This window comes from Myiozetetes cayanensis, unplaced genomic scaffold (genome assembly GCF_022539395.1).
Source record: "Myiozetetes cayanensis isolate MyiCay16 unplaced genomic scaffold, myiCay2020 scf19, whole genome shotgun sequence".
Taxonomy (NCBI): domain Eukaryota; kingdom Metazoa; phylum Chordata; class Aves; order Passeriformes; family Tyrannidae; genus Myiozetetes; species Myiozetetes cayanensis.
Genome location: NW_026087400.1, coordinates 4,474,805 through 4,494,642, shown reverse-complemented (window position 1 = coordinate 4,494,642; position 19,838 = coordinate 4,474,805). Strand labels below are relative to the sequence as shown.

The 19,838-nt window shown below is 46.3% G+C and overlaps 1 protein-coding gene across 17 annotated transcripts in view; it reads right to left on the bottom strand.

Moving 5' to 3' along the window:
• Positions 1-19,838, bottom strand: part of KCNQ2 (potassium voltage-gated channel subfamily Q member 2) — a 74,727-nt gene that overhangs the window by 20,781 nt on the left and 34,108 nt on the right. For 4 of the 17 annotated variants that reach the window (XM_050313631.1, XM_050313643.1, XM_050313632.1 and 1 more), the window contains exons 9-13: positions 19,117-19,146; positions 14,910-14,978; positions 13,004-13,033; positions 7,667-7,720; positions 251-474 (exon numbers count right to left, since the gene is read on the bottom strand). In XM_050313631.1, coding sequence (XP_050169588.1) covers positions 251-474; positions 7,667-7,720; positions 13,004-13,033; positions 14,910-14,978; positions 19,117-19,146 — 407 coding nt within the window. The remainder of the gene's footprint in view (positions 1-250; positions 475-7,666; positions 7,721-13,003; positions 13,034-14,909; positions 14,979-19,116; positions 19,147-19,838) is intronic. The other 13 variants (XM_050313637.1, XM_050313645.1, XM_050313638.1 and 10 more) reach the window with 9 other exon arrangements.

Below are 19,838 nucleotides of genomic sequence, written 5' to 3'. Positions count from 1 at the left end.
TTGCCTCTTGTAATCATCACTGAATGGTTTAAATTGGAAGGGACCTTCAAAGGCCATCTAGTCCAACACACCTGCAATAGCAGGGACATCTTCAACTAGATCAGGATGCTCAGGCTCCTCCAAGCTAAAGGACTGGGAGGGGAAGGAGATCCACGTAAGCGCTTTGGCTGGCACCTCCTTAGCTGGGGAGGGAGAGGATGTCAGGGCCAGCTGGGAATGTGAGGTCTCTCACAGTGCCTCAAACCCTCACCTTCTGAGTTCTGCCGCGACGCCGCTCCCTTGATGCGGAAAGCTTGCCGGGCTCGGCTGCGGTCTCCGAAGCTCCAGCTCTTGGGCACTTTGCTCGGGCTGTCCTCGATGCTCTGGTCAGCGCTGGGGGACCTCCTGATGCCCTGAGCCTGTGGAGAGCCTTTCCCTTTGGTGCCAGCACCGCGGGGACTGGAGAAGACACGATCTTTCAAACTGACCTTCTGACTGTTCAGAGAAACACGTTGAAACAAAGACAAAAAGGAGACAGCAGGAGGAGTCATTCTGGAAACCACGCAGTCCTTCCCCACCAGCCATTAGAAACCAAGAGCACTTCCAAGCAGCAGTGACATGTAGTTTTGCTGTTGGCTTTTTTTTTTTTGCTTTTTTTTCCAATATATGTATTTTTTGAAGAGAAAGTTTTGTAGAGATGTTTCCGTCATCATGAGTGAAATGGGAATGATTCTTAAGAGAGAGAAAATAATGAGGACTTAAACAGAAGCCCCTTGTGGGATGCCAGGGCTGGCGGGACAGAATGACATCAACAATGAGGTTATGATTCCTTAAATCACTGATCGGCTCCGATCACGAGGTAGGAAGCTTTTCTTTCACAACTGCCTTCCAAAGCACTATGTCTAGTAAGAAAATACCAATAAAAAAAATATCCCCCATTATCTTATAAATTTTAACTTCCATGGAAAAGCTTCGCTTCTGGTGCTCAGACCTGTCCTTTCCCTTTCTTCAACTCCTGCATTTCCTACCCTCTCAAAACATGATCTGCCCCTTTCATATCTTCCTAAGAGTTCCTCTTTATCCAGTCATATATTCAAACACTTAAATACAAACACTAAATGTGCAACTCCTTCATATCCTATAAAAATTCAATCTAAAAGCTGCAATCTCCCTGAAGGTTTGCTACGGGTGTCATAAACATGCAAAGCAAAACTTTATAACTTCAGAATACAGAATTTTATTGCTTTTTTTCCGGCTAGAATCCTTGGATTTATGGTTTGACAAAAAGCTCTCTGCAGAAACGGAGATGAACTCACTGGGAAACTGTCTGCTGGCCACCCAGCTCTAATTAGTTTCCAAATTCTGAAATTTGTAATTAAAACCTTTCACTCAAACAAAAATGACAAATTTTCACTTGAAAATTGCAGAACAAAGAGACTGTGTGAATCATTACAAAAGGGCAGACTTTATAGAGACAGCATTGGGGAAAACAAACTGCAAATAGTTTCGGATCATTTAATATTTTCTCAATAGCAATAATTAATGATTAAGCTACACTGACAGAAGTTGGATAACCAGTGCGTCGTACCTGCACACAGAGCCAATATTTTATATACAGGTATATCCAAACTGAGTGAAAACAGGGATTTAATTCCCAACACTCTGTACCATCACAGCAACCACTTATCATTTTGCTGCAAACGCTCTGCCTGAATTTGCAGGAAGAACACTTGAGGAACTTCGATTTCCACATCCGATTTCCAGCTCACCAACCAAAAACCTGCTTTTGTGTGTGTGTGTGTGTGTGTCTTTCAGTAACACCACCTTAAAACTCAGAGCCAAACAGTCCTCCTTTGCCTTCAAAACTGGCACTGGGCTCTTCAATCAGAATTTGGCTGCTGGTTTTTGAAGGAAAGCAAAACGCAGCTCCCTCTTCCCAGCCGCCGGCTGTTCTCTGCTGACAGGAGCAGACACACTCTCTGGCCAGTAAAGGAAGAAGACGTGACCCGAGGACACTCAGGGAGCAGATTTGTCGAGTAAGAAGGTGCTATTTTTACAAAGTCACTTCACATTGCCAGACAACAAACATTTACAGGGAGAGAAAGGTGCTTAGGCAGCAGTTTGCAGAGTAGCATCCCCTGTGCTGCAGGGCAGGGTGAGCTGTGGCCATGGGCTCAGCAGCAGCTGCAGATTGAGAGATACATTTGAGAGAAAATATGCTCATGACCAAGGAAAGGCAGAATTAATCCAATTAATGATGAATTATTAATTCAGATAAGTGCTGGAGACTGAATTCCCAGTGTGGGTGCCCACCTGCAGGGGCAGTCTGAAAGCCATGGGACCATCAGACCTTCAGCAGAGCTGAAATTAAGGTCAGAGGTACAAATCCACACTGGAATCTGGGAGCAAACACGTGCCTAAATACCTTTCTGGATGTAAGCCTTAGCCACTAATGCTACCAAAATTACTGTACATAATGGGCCAAAGGTTTAAAAGCAATTCTCATTCTGTGTTTATTGGATTAGAAACCAGATTGAAATTTTGTCACTTGATCATAAATAGGCCAATTGGATTTTTTTCCTTTATTTTTTGTTGATTTTACAAAAGAATATTTCTTGAATTCATTGAGTTTCAGTAGTACTAATACTTTGAATTACCTGGTCTTTTTTAAAAATACATTTTATAAAAAAGCATCATCAACACAGAAATATTCAGAATTCAAAGCAACCTCTTTGTGCCTCATCCTCTGCTGTGTTGCTCCCATCACCGATCACAGCATAAAACCAGTTGCCTTTCACTGAGTAAAGCAGGGCCTTTTCCCTGGGGACTTTTTCCCATTCCCACAATAAATGTGCTGAAAATGTTTGCAGGAATCACAAAAGGTAAAAAAGAAAGAGTTGAACTCTGTAAGGGATATGAGCAAAGAATTTCCAGCCTGACAGCACAAGGTGCAACACATTAAAAAATCTCAAAGAAATCCACAACTAAAGAAAACAACTAAGATCTGGGTGGGTTTTGTTCCCAAGTACTCACTACTCAGGAAAAAAACCCAACACTTGATGTAACTTCTTCGTTTTAACATAGATGACATGAGACAACACAAACAATTAATTGAAATTTTTCCTTCTGCCATGCAATTCTCTCCTTGGAAACAACACCTGGAATCACATGCAAGTACAATCCCTGCAGAGGAGAATGCTGTTGGGGTCTGCAGGAGCTGGTAGGAGAAAGTCCCAAATAAATACAGACATATATAGGGATATATGTTGCCAGCTAATCCAAGATCATGTTCTCATTCAACCAGAAAAGTCATGCAGAGGGACGTGGAGTGTTTGGAGAAGTGGTGTTTGGATGTCACTCGAGAGGATGGTAAATGAGCCTCAGTTCAGTGGAGAGTGTATGTGTTGGTGACATGAACATGAGGACAGCAGGACCCCAGCCACACACACAGCATGGACTGATGCTCACAGTCGTGCCCTGTTCGTGCCAGGGGAAGGGAAGGGAAAGAGAACTGTGGCTTTGCAACCAGAGACACAGATTATGGGAAGCCACAACATCACACCAGGGTGTGCTTTAGTTCTACCTCCTCCTAACCTCTTTCAGTTGGCATCTATGAAAGCACATTTCATAATAAAACAATTACATTTCCAGGCTGACTTTGGGGAAGGTTTAAAAAACTTTCAGTTTTGACTTGAAGTTAACAAAGGACAGAAGCTGAGTTGTTTTTTCTCTGCTGCCAGCCAAAAAATGAGAGCCCAATGCTGGACAGACATGAAAGGACGATGGCTGATGGAGGGATTCTCACTGCTCTAGTGGGCTTTGCATTTTGATTCATTTAAGTCCAACAGCTCAGCACTCAGCAGAGACATTCTTGAGAACTGACCTTCAAAATGAGCTGTCATCATCCTCCTTAGGACACCAGGGGTTTGAGCTCCTGTTTGAAACACTCTGGTTTGGGGCTCAGTCCAGTTCTCTACAGTATTAAATCAGCACTTTTAAAAAATGTGGACTCATTACATTAGCAGTAATTTTGGATCAATAAAAAGTATCAGTTGTAATGTCTTGTCATTGATTTTAAACTATGCTTGAGCCATTACTTCTTTTTCTCCTCAGTTAGCCAAACTGAGCTGGACTAGCACAGACTCAGATCCATCTCTGCATCCGAACTCAACCAGTAACAGTGCTCATTCTTTGAGAAGCTGTGGCCAGGAGAAAGGTGTTGTCTCCTGTTAGTAAATGAGGTACATTTTCAAAATCCAGATTTTGTGCTGAGCTTGTGGCATATGAGAACTCCTCATTAAAACCAAGCAGAAGTGCCAGGTGTGAATGACAGCCTTTGTGGCTGACTGGGCTCCAGTCTGATTGCAGGTGTGAATAAGAGGCAGAAACCAATTACTGGGGGTATGAAGGAAAGGAAAATACAACTGTGTGTGCAAAACTTTCCATGACTAAAACAGAAATCATTAGAGGGTCAGGCTCAAGCCTGGTTTGCCTCCAGTGATTTCAGAAAAGCCATTACAAAGGTGAATTCAGCCTAGAGGATGGAGTTTCTAGAAGCAGAGTAACCTGGGCATAAGGGAAACAAAACGTCAGCTAGTGATCATGTCATGGTTAGTAATCCCACTTCTTTTCCTCCTCCACAACCACAGTGGAGTCACTGGAACTATAATGGCAAAGACTGGGGTTGCCCCATCCCCACAGCCACCATATAAGCATGGAAAAGCACAGGGCCTTGGATGAGTGGAGGGGCACTGGAGCCAGACTCATGTCTGTAATCTTGGCCTTTGGTATTCTGCAGCATTCCACTATAATCACCCCTTCTTCTTAATTCACAGGCTTTTTTTCCCAAACTGATGTTGAGTGCTGTCAGACACCACATCAGCCACGTCCTGCATGTCCTCCCAACCTTTTGCTATTTGCCAGCTCAGCTGTTTTGCATTTCAGGAGCAAAGCAGAACAGCCAGGTTGCACCGCCGAGCTGGTTGATTGTTCCTGAGCAAGCTTTTAAGACACCTTCTACTCCCAGAACCACAGGCCAGTCAAGGGTCCTGAAAGCACCTTTCCTTCACTGGCCTGGGTGCCACTTCTTCCCATTGTCAGGTCTCTGAGGTGCCTTCATCTCTGAGTGCACCAGGAAAAGTCCCTTACAAAGCAGAACATGATAGACCTGATAACCTGGCTTGGTGTAGTTACATTACTGGCTAAAAATGAGTGTGTTATTGCATTTATTGACTAAAGATCATTGGTTTAGTACATTAAGAAACCACAGCTTCTAAGGAGTTTCCTATTAATTTACCTACATTGAGTTTTCCGTGATTGCTTCATCGTTTACGGTTATTTTGTTATATGCATCCCAGATGAAGGCTTTTAGCACTCAGCCTTGGATGCATCAAAGTGCTGGCATCTGCCCCAAGAGCTTGTGCAGTGGGGATTGTGGGCAGGCACCCAAGGGTCCAGGAAAACAAGACATTTGAATTATTTTTATGTCCCTTCACAGTTCACCTACAGTTTTACTAAAGCACAGGGTGTATAGCTCTACATTCAGGATGGATGCAGGTAACAAAGATGCCCTTGCAGCTACTCCAAAGTTCCAGACTACTTTTTTTTACTGGAAGAACTACAGTCTGTAATCCCTTTTTTCAGGGTCACCAATGGATTAAGAAGATCTCAAGGTAATACTTTGTTCCATCCTCCCTTTCCCTTGCAGAACTCAAGACGGGGAAGATGAAATGAGGACCACAGTGGGTAGGAATTCAGTAGAAAATAGAAAAAAAAAAATTACACTGGCTTTAGCAGTTAAAAATCCATGCCTAGGAAGACATGCAAGGAAGACACTGAGATCAGAGTGGCTGATTTTCCAGAACACAGAACTGGACATGGACAGATGAGAGGACAGCATTACGAATAGCACTGCTCATTTTCATCTCTGCCAGAAACAACCTCAACTTTAAGCAACTGAAAGGAGGCTGTCTCTGGGGAGGAGTCCTTGCTCACACTATGCCTCCCCAGATAAAACAACCTCACCTGGCAAATGGAAACACTGCAGAAGTCAGGATAATTTTTTCAGCTAGACTATTGACCAAATCTTTGCCATTTGGAAATGTCTTGAAACGCTGTCTGTGCAACTGATGATCACCCAATATTTAAACCACACCTTTCAAGGTTAAACTTCAAGGAAGGCCACAGCACCATCAAAACATGTAGCAGGAGGCTGACTCAAAGGTTCAGGCTATTTATCCCAGTGTAAAGGATTTCCTACCATGGAGAATTGCTCATTATGAACCCTACATCATGCCCCATTCCTCTTTGTCACCCATTCAGAGATGGGATTTACCACTCTACTTCTGAGCTCCTGGTACACACAAGCCACTCAGGAATGACTCCTAACATCTAAACTGACAGATAATAAAAATAGCCAGCAGGTCAAAAAAATAGCAAGAAAAGAAAAGATACACGTTGAAACAATTAATGAAGAAAATCAGAGATACATATACTGTTAGAACTTTAGTTTTACACTTTCAAAACTGTAGTTGGTTGGCTTTCTGAGGGAGACAGAGACTGGTGATTTTGAGAATTAAAACGGACTCCAAAAAGAGAGCATGCAAAAATCCAGGTTCACAAACATGCGGCATCACTCAGTGCCCTGCCACTCCCGGGCTGTCCACCTGCCTGGCTGCGGGGCGGGGAGCTGAGGGGGGTCCCCTGCCAGCATTCACAGCATGCAAACTCCGGGCAGTGGGAACTCAAGAAGGTGCATGTTTGCTGCTGAGGAGCAGTGCCTGAGGTGGGGGAAGAGACTCTTCCAAGTGCAGGTGTGGATGTAGAGGTATTTACGCACAGGTAACACGAGATAAATGTGTCTGTGTACCCTTATGGGTGCACTAAGGGATGCTGGTTGGGAGTTCCCTGAAGCCACCTAAACAATTGTCAGCTTGACGAAAGAGATGCAAGCCCTGCTCGTACAAAACCCTGTGCTCTATCTCTAGCTGTCTGTTCCCCACAGGGTCTAAAAACAGAACCATTCACAATGCCAATGTCAACGCTCAGGGGAACCCGTGTCCCCTACGTCTGGCGGGACAGGCTGAGATTAGTCCTTCTCTAGCTGCGTAGTAGAGGTGCTAGATAGGCAAGATGTGGCTTCCAAAGGCCACAAGACTAGGAAAGGTCAATTTGTGGTGTTCACAGAGAGCCAAAGGAATGGTGACTGAGCAGAGGTAGGAAGCTGGTATTTCTCACGCTGCTAACTGGACACTGCTGTACAGCGCAATTCAATTTGCAAGGACTCCCTGGACCTTGAGGAGGGATGGAGCAACAGGGAGGAAGGGGTGTTCTTTTAAAATAAAAAAAAAAATTAAATTTTTAATTTTTCCTTCTTATTTTTATTTTTAATTTTCCATCATTTGTTAAACTTCGTGTCCTGGCCTCCTCCCTCGCTCAGCAGACACCGGCTTGCTAGCCCAGAACAAATTCCCCATCCTCATCTCTTTGGTTCACGTGCTCTGCACGATCGGCAGACAGGGAAGCCTCTGATTTCTGAGCGGGCAGTGGGGAGGCTCTTCCACTTTTTTTTTACTCATCTAGTACCTCTATTAAGCAGAGAAGTGATCAGAACGGGTGGTAGCAGGGTAGAGGGAGAATGAGCCGTGCAGCTTTTGATTAGTTTCGTGCGACGCATTTCCCGTGGTACCTAGAGTTTCCTGAGCAGCATCCGCAAAGTGACTCTCTGCACGGTTTGCTCTTACTGGAAATGAGGGGAGAGTAAAAATTAGACCTGGAAGCAAATGCCAGACAGGAAACTTTTGATTACTGACTCTAGGTTTAAAAGACAGGTGTTTTGAGGGCCGGGTTCATGACAGGATTGTTCTGTTTGAGTGTTAAGTGAAAAGAAAAAAGTTAAGAATCAAGAGGGCTTCTGAAATTTGTCTCACTGTGGTCAGTAAATTTCATTATTAGAACTGATGCATTGAATTGGTGGCGTCAGTTTGTCTACAATTAACTACAGGAAGATTTTTTTCATCTGCATTGGAAACAAAAAAATACTCTCTTCTTCCTCTAGACAAATAAAAACCCCACAAGTTTTTCTCAAATTGTGTAAGCCATGGAAAGCCAAAACTTTAACTTGTTTTGTCAAACAATATCAAAAAAGCTCCAATTTCTTCTTTCTTTTTTTTTTTTTCTTCCAAAAAAACCCCACTCACAAAGAGGGCTAATTAATCTGTGAATTATTTGCACTTCTCATACAGGAAACAGCATAATATTAAGCCTGGCATTTAAAAAAAAAAAAAAACCCAAAAAAAAACCGGGGTGTGGTGCAGCCCCTTATGGGAAGGGAGCTGAACATCTGTGTTCACACATTTGTTTTTTCATGGTGCTTTTTAGACAGGCCCTAGCACTTCTGGGGAGTTACTGACTTTGACGAGGCACCACCACAGCTCCATCCCAAACCGCTGCTCAGGCACTGCCCTGCCAGGAGATCACCACCACGACCAGGGTCCTCCACGCCATGGAGCAGCCCTCTACCTGTGGAAGGGGAATGACGTGGCCCCCATCACCCCACCAGGCCACCAACCACCAGCAGGCAGCACTTGCCAAATTCACAGGAAGACTGAAAAGGCTAAAGGGCATCAAACCCCAGTCTCTTGGGTTTTGCACTCGAACTCGGCAGTCGGAGGAGCTCGTGGGCACAGCATCCCATGCAAGCTCAGCCGACACCACCCTCGGCATCCTGGGGACTCCTGAGATGCTCACAACAGGACCCTGCATCCCCAGGTAGCCCCAGGGACCACTGGTGCTGTTCTGGAGCTGGCGTGGGAGTGGGACATTCAGCATGCAGAGCCTCAGGGAGATGTGTGGGTTACTCTCCTCTTAGTCTCTCCAGAAAGATGCAGTTCCTTCTGTGCAAATAATCTGCTCCCCTAAAGGCAACTGATTATTTCCAGATTACTGTCAGTCCCAGCATGAGTCTCTGACACCAGTTTAATTGGTTAGAAGGGCAAATGCCAGCCCAGGCTAATGTGGCCCATCGGGTTCCTGTGATTGGCCCCGGTTTCCACAGGCAATAGAGGTTAGGACACCTCAGACACCCTAGGCTGGATGAGCAGGGGCCCACTGAGTCAACCAAAGGCATCCTCCAGTGCATACAAAAGCCTTAATCACACCCCTGAACAGAGATATTAATGTGTGTATCTCAGACAGACATAAACATACACTGATAGAGAGATATACACACAGATATACACACACGTTACAAGGTGGCCCAGTCCAGCATCCACTCAATCCATGGCCAAGGTCCTGCTGAGTTCATTGGGGTCAAGGACAAACCACAGCTGAGAATAACCTTCCAAAGAGGTTCTTCTCATTACCTACAGCACTGAACTCATGCTGGACAAAGTAATCTGAGTTTTAGCTTCCCAGTTCCCTGGAATCCTTCTGTTTCTTTTTCTCTGATATATTAATGTATTATTATAATCATTTGGCTCATTAATTTTTAGCTTGTATTTTGGAAAATACAAGAGGAATAAATGTGGTCATGGATGCCTTCAGATGTTTATCAAACCATCTGTTAAAGAGCATCTGAAGCCCACATTTTGTACAGGAGCCTCCATAGCCCTGGCCAACCAAGTGTCTTTTTGACATTACAATCGAAGCAAAATAAACAGAAATGAGATGGTACAGCTAATTTCCAGCCTAATTAACAGAAGAGTAATCACACCCCATTGCCACTCTGTTCTGCTGCTTTTCTGCAGCAGAAGGGGTGAGGAAAGCCCCACCATATCCCTGGGGATATGAGGCAGAGAGGATTCGATCTGGACCCTGCATGAAAGCAGTGGCCTTGGAGGTGTGGTGGGTTCTAAGTGCCCTGGCAGCACAGCCAGCCTGGGGAGGGGCAGGGGGGCACTGCTCGGCCAGGGCAGATGGCAGGGTGGACACGACACCCACAGCAACAGGTAACAGGAGGCTCTGAAAGCTTTTCTTTTTTCAAAAAGGGAGGGAAGTAAAAGGAGGGGAAGAGGTATGTGGCACGTAGAAAAAGGCCATTTCTTTTCTGCTCCTCGCAACCTGGGCTCCAGGTCTGGGGGAGGTGAACTCCTGGCCCCCGAGCAGGTCAGCACAGAGCTTTCCCAGCACTTGGTCTCAGATGGATTCAGGCAGGCTCGTGGTGGAAAGCAAAACAGAAGCGATAGGGAAAGGACAGAACCTGTCTCTCAGATCAGCTGTCGCATTTTATGCCAAGACCAAATCAAAAGCCACGACAGAGTAATTCCAGGTGACCCTGAGCCCCTGCAACGCTAAGCCCATCACCTCCTCACATTCTCCCACCCTCGGCAGCAGCTCTCTGAGTGCTGTCTGGGCAGAAATCAGCACAGCCACAGCAGCAGTGGGGTCAGAGGGCAGCATCACCACAGTGAACAGGCATGACCCCAACAGCCACCCTGTGTGCTGGCAGAATGCTTGGGATGCTCCTCAACCTCACAAGGCAATGTTTTTCCCGCACAGCACATTCCCAAAAGCTGTGCCAGCATCCCTTCTCTAAATCTCTAAACTTAAAATATATTAAGATGCAAAATAGTAAGAAAACTCTTTCTGTTTCATTTGCTGTAAAGACTGTGGTGTATCAATCATGGAAAGAGGGATATAGGAAATCAGCCACTCTCTACACATCACTACAACTGGGAGGAAGATCCAGCTGTCTCCAGGTGTTAGACTGTTTTATTACAGCGATGGAAATGGAGAGTGGCAAATCCTTTACCAGCTGAAGCAGTAAAAGCTTGGAGTTGGGGTCTGCTATGAGAGACAATTCATCCCCAGGAGCTTCCTGAGTGAAGCATCACCAGCGACTGGGTGATTAACTATTGGGTGGGCAGAGAAACAGGATGAGTTCTCTTTTCTAAGGACAGGATGACACACTGAGCATCTCCGGGAGGCTGCTAGAAATAAAAGTGGGTGGAAGATCTGGGATGTGAAAGTAAAAGATCCAGAAAATTTTGTTGGGGAAAATAGGTAATTTGGTCCTCCCGTAATGCAAAATTCCTTCCTGAGGTCTGAGACATTGTCAGGCAGAAAGAGGACAGTGGGAGCAGGTAGAATTGATATTGTCCTAATAAAACAGAAGGAAAGAGCTTTGGTGCTGCCGTGGCAGCTGAACTAAACAATATGGAACATGCTCTAACACCATCTGCAGCCATGGCAGCTGCAGACCCTCAGCTTAAGCCCTCCTGAGTTTGGGTTTAGCAACAAAACCCATCAGTGTCACAAGAGACAGATGCACCACAGGAGCAGGAAACAGCATCTAGAAATTACTCTGATGAAGGACCTATATATAGTGAAAAATACTCTGGAAAAGGACTGGGGAGGACTATTTTTACCTCTTTCTGTGACATAAGATTGAGAAGGCAATGTAGAAAATGAACCTAATGTTTTAACTGGTGAATATGAACCCTGTAAGACAGGACTGAGATTCAAAAATAAGAAATGCATCCAAAGTATATCACTGGCTGAGACAGAGCAGTGGAGCAGCCAGACCCTGGGATGAAAAGCTGACCCTCCTGATGCCACAGGCAGGTAGCCAAGATTTCAGCCTTGATCTGCTCCCAGAGAGCCCTTCCCATGTAATGTTGCCTGCTTTAATAATGCTGGATGGAGGCTGCCTTTGCTCAAGCTACACTTGAGACCCCAAATAGGAAAAAAATAAATAAAATAAATCTGGATAGTTGAAACATGATCTTGGAGATTTGGGTTACTTGGCAGGAAAGTGGATGGAATGCTACAAAGGTTCTGCTTGCAAAGAAAAGCTCAAATGAAAGACAGAATAAAAAGGAGGGAGGGAAGAGGGGAAGGAAAGAAGTAGGGAAGATTAAATTTTCCACTCTTTAGTCAGCACCGTATCTACCCAGATATCTTTGGCTGGCTTTTATGCTACAGAAAAATTAGTTTCTGGCCTCTTATAAGCTAAAAGGCATGGCTGAGAGGTACATCTGCAGAATGCCAGGTTTTAGCTGTACTTCTGAAAAACATATCCATTGTTCAGAAAATTTAGGCTTTAAGCTATGTTTGGAGGTGTGAGATGGAAGGTCTGAAAGCCAAGCAGATGATCTCCACAGATCATCAGTTCTGTGTTTCTTCACCCAGGAAAACAAAAAAGAGATTCATTTCCAGGATTACTTCTTAAAAGAACTGGGAAAATATAGGGAAAATATAGGACAAAAAAAAAAAAAAAATCCCAGAAATAAATACTTCTCAGAGGATGAAAAGTATCCCAAAAGTATCCCAAACACCAGCCCTGTTGCTTTCCCTGGGACACGTGAAGAGAGAAAAGCTCTCCCGCAGGTGAGATTTACGGCCGCCCTTGGAAAGTGCTCGCTATGTTTCAGACCACGCTCTGCGTCGTGGACTCGAGGCGTGGAGGGAAGATGGAGCAGGGACTGTGCCTCATCCAAAGGGAAGGGGGTAGAGAAGGGGTGTCTCTAACATGCAGTGCTGTGTCAGAGAGCCCTCCTGTGTCCCACGGAGCAGCAGGTCCGTGCGGTGCCCTGCGGCGAGAGGAGCTCGGGAGAAGTCGCTGACGCGGTGATGGCTTCGTGTTCCCGTGTCACCTCTGCCCAGCCACGGCCTGGGGTGACGGAGACACGGGCAAAGCATCACCCACCCCTCGGCACACGCTGAGCCCGTGTTGTGCTACTCCAGCTACAACTCCAGCAACGAAATAAAATAAAGAAGCATAAACCAAAGCCCTGCTGTCACCCCGGGTAAGTGTCTGCCAGCTCTGCCCGTGCTGCCACCGCTCTCCCTACCTCCCACAGCCTCGCTACCCTCGCAGCTACAGCCCGAGGCAGACTGGAAGGAGGATATATGATTTAAGGTCCAGCATACACGTGGATACATTGGACTGGCACAGCACAGAACAAGCACGTTAATACCTAGAATGCTTCCCTCGATGGCGCCACGACATGGTACACACACGCACACACGCACATAGAAATCTACAGGGAATGCATGGGAATGGCGTGTTGGCAGTGATACAGACCTTGGCGATGGTTCGGGCTGCTGCTCTTTCCTTTAAACAGAAGCAATAGTACATTAGCATGGTGTCAGGTGGCAAAAGATGTTGCTGCTTCACTGTTAAAACAGAACGAAACGACAATACCAAACAGTACAACTAAGTGGAAGTTGTGGACAGAAGAAAGGGAAAGGAGCACTTAATTCCTGGAGTTTCTGGCCTGGACAGAAGATCACTGGAGACTCACACAACCTCAGAGAAGACACATACAACGCACAGGGTTGAAGAGTTTATCCCAACCCATCCTTGTGCCTACGCAGGACTGAGACACCCGAGGGTCGTGTGATTTGTGTGAGCACAGGAGGACTTCTGTGGGCTCAGAGAGCGGCCCCCTTCCTTTGGAAATGCACTGTCCTGATGTTTCTGCACACGGGGAAAGGTTTGAACGGTTCCCATGATCCTGTATTCTTTTTTATTCCCTGGCCATTGGGACAGAGCCAGTGTCAGATACCTGGATCATGGATTTACACCACAGTGCCAGCACAGGGTGTTGGGAGGAGCCCATGGGTGGAAAGCAGCATGGACCCCTGCCCTGACATCTGACACCCCAGGTGGGGTTTCTGCCTCCAAAGCCTTTGGCAGCTACTTTACCAAAGTAATTGGCAAAGGTTACATGGAGGGACTGGGATGCCACAATTTTTGTTATATGGTTTCCTATTGAGATCTCAAACTTGAGTGCTCTGAAAAATCCTTGAGGACAAAGAGAGCTGAACACCTGCAAAAGGGCAGTCACGACACTGCAAGCCATGCTAAGGCCACACTTAAAAAAAAATCTCACCTTCACTGACCAGGCATCGTGGTGGCATTTCCCTCCAGCAATGCGGAAAACCTGTTCTGCCTTTAGCTACCCTAATTCACAACCTCTACACAACAGGGCCTTGCACTTAGTGTGGGACCCCAATCAGCCTTGCCCCTGCAGCCCCCCAAGAGAGGGAACACACTGTGTTTCTCAGCAGATACAGGTCTATCTCCCCTAACACAGATGCCCTCTGAGCATGATGCTGTACCAGCCCTGACCCTGCCACTACTCAGCAGTGACTGCTGAGACCTGCACGGACCCCGACCCCTCTCCTTTTGGATAAAGGCAGCAGCCTGGAGAGACTAAAACAAACCCCCTCCACCCTCTGCTCCTTGCTCAGAAAAGCTTGGAAGCCCAACCTCAGTCACTAGCTCAAATACTCATATTTTAATGCTTTCAGGCTGACCCAGGGGTCTACAGATCTCTATTCTCTGCTGAGGCCCACAGCCCAGGGCAGGTTCCATCCTGGGCATCCCCAGCTGGCCCTGATGGCCACCAGCACAGCCAGCATCTCTCCATCACTCCCAGGGCTTGCAGGCTCCCCATTCACCAACAGGACTGTTTAAAACCCCAAGAATTACCCCTCCTGAGCAGAGGGTGAAGCTGCAGGACTCCTGGCTTTCTGGGAGATTCCTGTATACCTTACCACAGCAAATTTTGTAAAAATTTCTCACTGCTGCAATCTTGTCTGCTCTCACTGGAGGGAACAGAGAACCAGTTCACACATCGTGGGCCTGAATCTCCTCTGAGGGTGTTGAAGAGCAAAAAGGTCAGAGGAAAACCGGGAACACTAACTCAACCACCCCCTTTGAGAGTACAACTTTTCATTGTCAGTCAAGCACTGTGACATTGCTCCAGAGCCAAGTGAGGCTGAAGAGGAATTCATGTAGAGCATGGGAGAGGGACAGGGATGAGGTCACTGAAGGACCCGTGGGGGACCAGCTGTCAAACCTCTCACATCTTCAAGGCTGTCTGTATGCAAAAGCCAGGAAGGTAAAAGAGAAAAGGAAAAAAAAAAAAAAAAAAAGGTGGCAAAGTGTGTGCTTTCCAAACTCTCTTAACTCTGTTGCTAACCTGAATGTCAGTCCCGACTTGCTCTTCAGGTTCCTCAGGAGCTCCAGCTGGTTCAGAGGAGGGATTAGTCTAGAGGGAGAAAACAAAAGCCATTAATACACAGATAGAGCTGATTCCAGAGCCTCCTGTCTTGGCAACTTCCCCCGCTGCCCCATCCTTTCAACCAGAACCAGCTTTGTGCCACCAACAGCAACCGGGGGACAGCTCGGGAAGGATGGAGAGGGATTTGGCTGCTAATTCCAACAGTGTCCTAAGGCAGAGCGGTGGGGTAAGAGAGAGAAAGAGACAGCAAGAGAGAGAGAGAAACTTGTCTGCACCATTGGATTTTGAACCTCCCAAAAACCAAGTGACTGCCAGGGTTCGTGGGCAGCCCAGTGGTGTTTCAGCAGAGCTGTTTCACCACCTGTAGTCTGGCAGGTTGGCATTGCTGTGGTTGGAGGTCAGCACTTTGGATGTGTGCTAAGTGGAGAGAAACCCCAGTTTTGGGGCAAAATGGGAAAACTCAACCCTGCTGCTCTTGGGAATGTGGGGAGGCAGGGGAAGGAGCAGCTTATGGGGCAGAGAAAACAGGGACCTCAGGTTGTGACCATCCCAGGAGAAATGGTAGTGTGCTCCAGGGTCAAGTTTAACGAATTCTCTACTGTCCATGTCAGGTTTTACCACAGAATGAGGCAAAATCCTGTATTGTTGCCTTCTAGGAACCACGGGCTTCCTTCCTTTCTCAGTGACAAATAAAGAACCTGGTGGTGGGAATCCTGGTTAATAATCTAAAAAAAACCTCAAAGAACAAATACCCTGTGGCCTATCCTGCTTTTGTTCTAAAAGCCATTGAATTAGCTTCTACATCCACTTTTGGTTTCTTCCCTCAGACCCTGAGAGGCTGGGGCTCGCTCCATAAATATTTAATGCTGATATTCACAGCCAGGTTTTCAACCTAGAGAAACCTAAGCTGGAGGTGTCCAGGGGGAGGACAGAGAAGGCTGCTCATGGCTGGGAAGAGCAGCATCTGCTTAAGAGCTCACTTGGGGGGGCTCTGCTTTCAGGGTCAAGGCCAACAGGGCTCATCTCATGACCAGCTGCAAAATCCCCCCCGGGCCACCAGCGTGCCCTTGTCAAACTGTGGAAATAAAATACTGTAAAATAAAGGCAGAGATATTCATGCCCACATTTTTTCAGCCATTATGAGACCAATAGTTTCACACTTAAAAAAAAAAAAAAAAAAAAAAGCAACCAACTAGAAAAGCCTCTTCTCTGCAGGCACAAAACTTATCCTCAAAACCACAGTTGCTCAGCAGAGATTTGGTGTTCACAAGATTGAGGCAATCAGAAAATTTTCCAATTCTAAGTATGGAGAAAAGAACAAAAATAGGCCTGAAAATTTTGGCTCGGCTCCCCAGTCCAGCTCTGTTCACTTCCATCCAGAGAAAAGCACATCCTGATCTGCTGAATTAATGATCCTCTTCGCTCCAGTCATCAGGATGAAGCCGACCTTGGTTCAGTGGAGCAGTGCAGGAGTGCTGGGCTGTCACCTCCCTTCAAACCCACCGTAGGGTTTGGAGATTCATTCCAAGATGGGAGAGGTGGTGCATAAAATCAAGCACAGAGTGTACTCAGCAGCTAATGAAGGGTGCACAACTGTTCTTTGGTGAGTTAGCTTCTCAGGGAGGTCCATACCCAGCAGAACACAGTCCTACTTTCTCCAGCTGGGATCACAAATCCAGGGCTCTCACTCATGCAAGTCTCAACTGAAGAGCTCATCAACTCACTAGATTGAAGGATCCAGGATTCCAAAAGGAGTTACTTCATTTGCACTAGCCCATGGTCTGCACTATGCTGAAGGTGACCACCTCTTGGGCCACCACAGATGTTTCTATGCAAAGGCACAGACACACAGCAAACACAGAAATTCACCATTTCTGTAGTTGGTTGATGGGCCTGGTACACATGAGGTGGAAATAAACAATATTTTACTGAAATAATAATAATTATTAAAAATAGGTGCAAACTCATCCGTGTACTTGACCTGAAATTTAATCTCAATTAAATGCTCAGCCTAACCTGTCACTGCAAGAGCAGCCTGGGGAACAGCTACTGCATCGCACCATTTCTCCAGAACCTCAAAAACAAACAAACAAACAAACAAAAAAGGCAGAACTCTGCGCAGCTCTTTGAGTGAGCTTTGCTATGGAATGCTGCCCTGGTGTGTGTGTGTGCCCAGGGGGCAGGTGGTGCAGGTGCCCCCGTGCCCTCCAGAGCCGTGCAGAAAGCACCCCTGGCTGGGGTGCCTCACGTTTTCTCTCTCTCCTCCTGGTCCGTGTGTCACTTGTTAGCAAGGGAAGCATGTTTTGGTTAAGGGGGAGCTGGGTGAGGAGCTCTGCACACCAGGGAACACACACAGCTCATGCCACCCACCACAAAAACACTGCTGCAGGGGACCCAGAGGAACCCGGAGCTGCTTCCATCACCCCGCCCAGAGCAGCACAGAGGAATGCCACACTAACTCCAGGTGCCGGCTACCACATCCAGAGGGAAGGCAGACTCGCTATTCCTGGCAGCACAGATAACTTTCAAGCATTAGGGGACAGTGGGGGTATCATGCCTCGGGCCAGGACACCACCAGAACCCCACAACACAAGGAGGGCAGCAGGACACAACACGGGGGGAGCGTACACAGACACGCACACACCACGACACGCACACAGAGACGACGATGATTTTTTTGAACAGTCCCAGTAGGAACAATTAGGGAGAGAGTGGCAAGGAGATGGATTCTGGAATGGGATGGGGGCCTAAATGAGTCTCCATGCTATGCTGGAGTCCCTGTGAGCAGCCAATTTTTACCCTAACTATGACTTTATGTCTCCAGCTAAAGCTATTTTTCACAACTGAGAACATTTATGAAACTCATAAAATACTTTATTACAACAAATGGGATGGAAGTGGCACATTCTTATTTCACTTCTAGCAGTAGAAAAATGTCTGATTCTCAAAACAGGCTGTTGTTCAGCACAACAGGAAAATATATTTTTAATATTATACTTGCAGTTCATTGATGCAATTTGTTGTAAATTAAGCACACAGAGCAGTAAGTGTGATTTACTAGGGCTATAAAACTTACATCTGTGAAAACTGGTGCTAGGTTTGGAAATCAGACACTAAATCACATCAGCTCTAATGGCATTACTGCATCTAGTGAGGATTTAAACTGCTCTAAAAAGAGAGCTTGGCCTGCAGTCTTGAAATGCAAGTCATTTATTCCCCATCTTAAAATATTAACTTGACTACACCTTCAGATACTCATCTCATATAAAATACGCCTGTGATTTGCAAATCTACTCCTTTCTGCAGAACCTGAGATAACATTATTTATCATAAATCTTACACAGCCACATCCAGGTCTTTGCATTTGGATTGGTCCCAAAAGGTTAAGTCCCAGATTGAGTAACTGTGGCTAATAACTGCTTGGCTCTAGGTTGGTCTTGGAAGAAAAAACTGAAATGGAAAAGTCCTGCTGAGATGAAACATCTTTTTCCCAAAAATCAGACTGGATTACTCAAAGAAATGAATTATTATTTCAGTTTAGCATCCCAGATCTTTCTCTCCTCCACATGCTGTCCTCAAAAGCAGGCACAGCTGCTGTGGAGATTTTATTCTGTGCTCCCACTGATGGGTCCCATGGTGCCACCACACCAGCAAACTCAGCAAAGCCAGTATTACTGGGTGGGCACAGAGCATAGAGCCAGATAAATGACACAGTGAAGGGTGGGAAAAGAAGGCTGGAGAAAGGGAACACGCAGGAGTGATGCCAGAGGGAAATGGAATTATGAATGGGGACGTTTCCTTGTTGAGCGTTGCATGGATTGGAGGATTTGGGTAAGACCATCAAGAAATCATCCTTAAAAAAAGCAAGCTTATCAAGCACTCTCCCATTCTCCTTCCTTACATCACTATTTTGGCAGAGTTTCCCAACACTTGAGTGTACCAATAGCTAAAATGGACATGGAGGTGCATGGGGTTAGTCTGTCAGCAGCAGGTGGGGGCATCTGCTTTGAGCTTTCACTCATTCCTTTGAAAAAACTCATCTTCAGAGGTTTTTTCTGTTTTCTTTTTTTTTTTTTTTTTAATTCAAGGCTTTGCATATTACAGTCCCAAATGAAGAACAAGGAGTGACATGACACACACTTTCAGAGTCACATGCACTTCATACCTGGAGGCACCATACGTTTGCGTTTGCGTGCTTTTCAAGAGTTTTCACCAAAGAAAACCAAAGGGATAAGAGAAAGAAAAACAAGGGGGGGAAAGAGGTAGGGGTGGAGGAAAGGGGAAAAAGAAACAGAATAAAGAAAATTAGCATATGAACGAAGTGTCTCCCCGGGAGCAGATGCTGTGGCCAGGCTCACAGGTGAGCACGGGAGCGTGGGCTGAGCTCGCTCCCGCTGTGGCTGGCTCAGAAACTGCCACACACCCGTGTCACCCTCGGGGACAGGCAGCTGGCACCTTGCTCCAAGAGCAAACGGGCACCACAGAGCGGGGAAAGTGTGGGGGCCTCCCAGAGACCTTCCATGGGACATCCACAGCCCTCGGTCCCCACCAGCCAGGAGCTCCTCGGGCTGGGCTGCTGACCTGGGCAGGATGTGCCCCATGGGTTTGTGATTTGTTTTTTTTAGTGAAGACCAATATATGAATGTAGCTGAGATCCAGGCTCTGCTCTCATGAGTGACAATGAGAGCAAACTTTTTTTTTCCCCCAGTAAATGCAGTGGCTGATGCAGAACAGGTTAGGATGTCTGAGTGCACCAAGCTACTCAGGCATCACAACCCAAGCCACACCTGCACACACACAGAAGCCTCGTGCGTATTTCAGATTTGGTTCTATCACATTTTGGATTTAAAGATCAAATCTGAGATTCTCTAAGAAGCCACCACATTT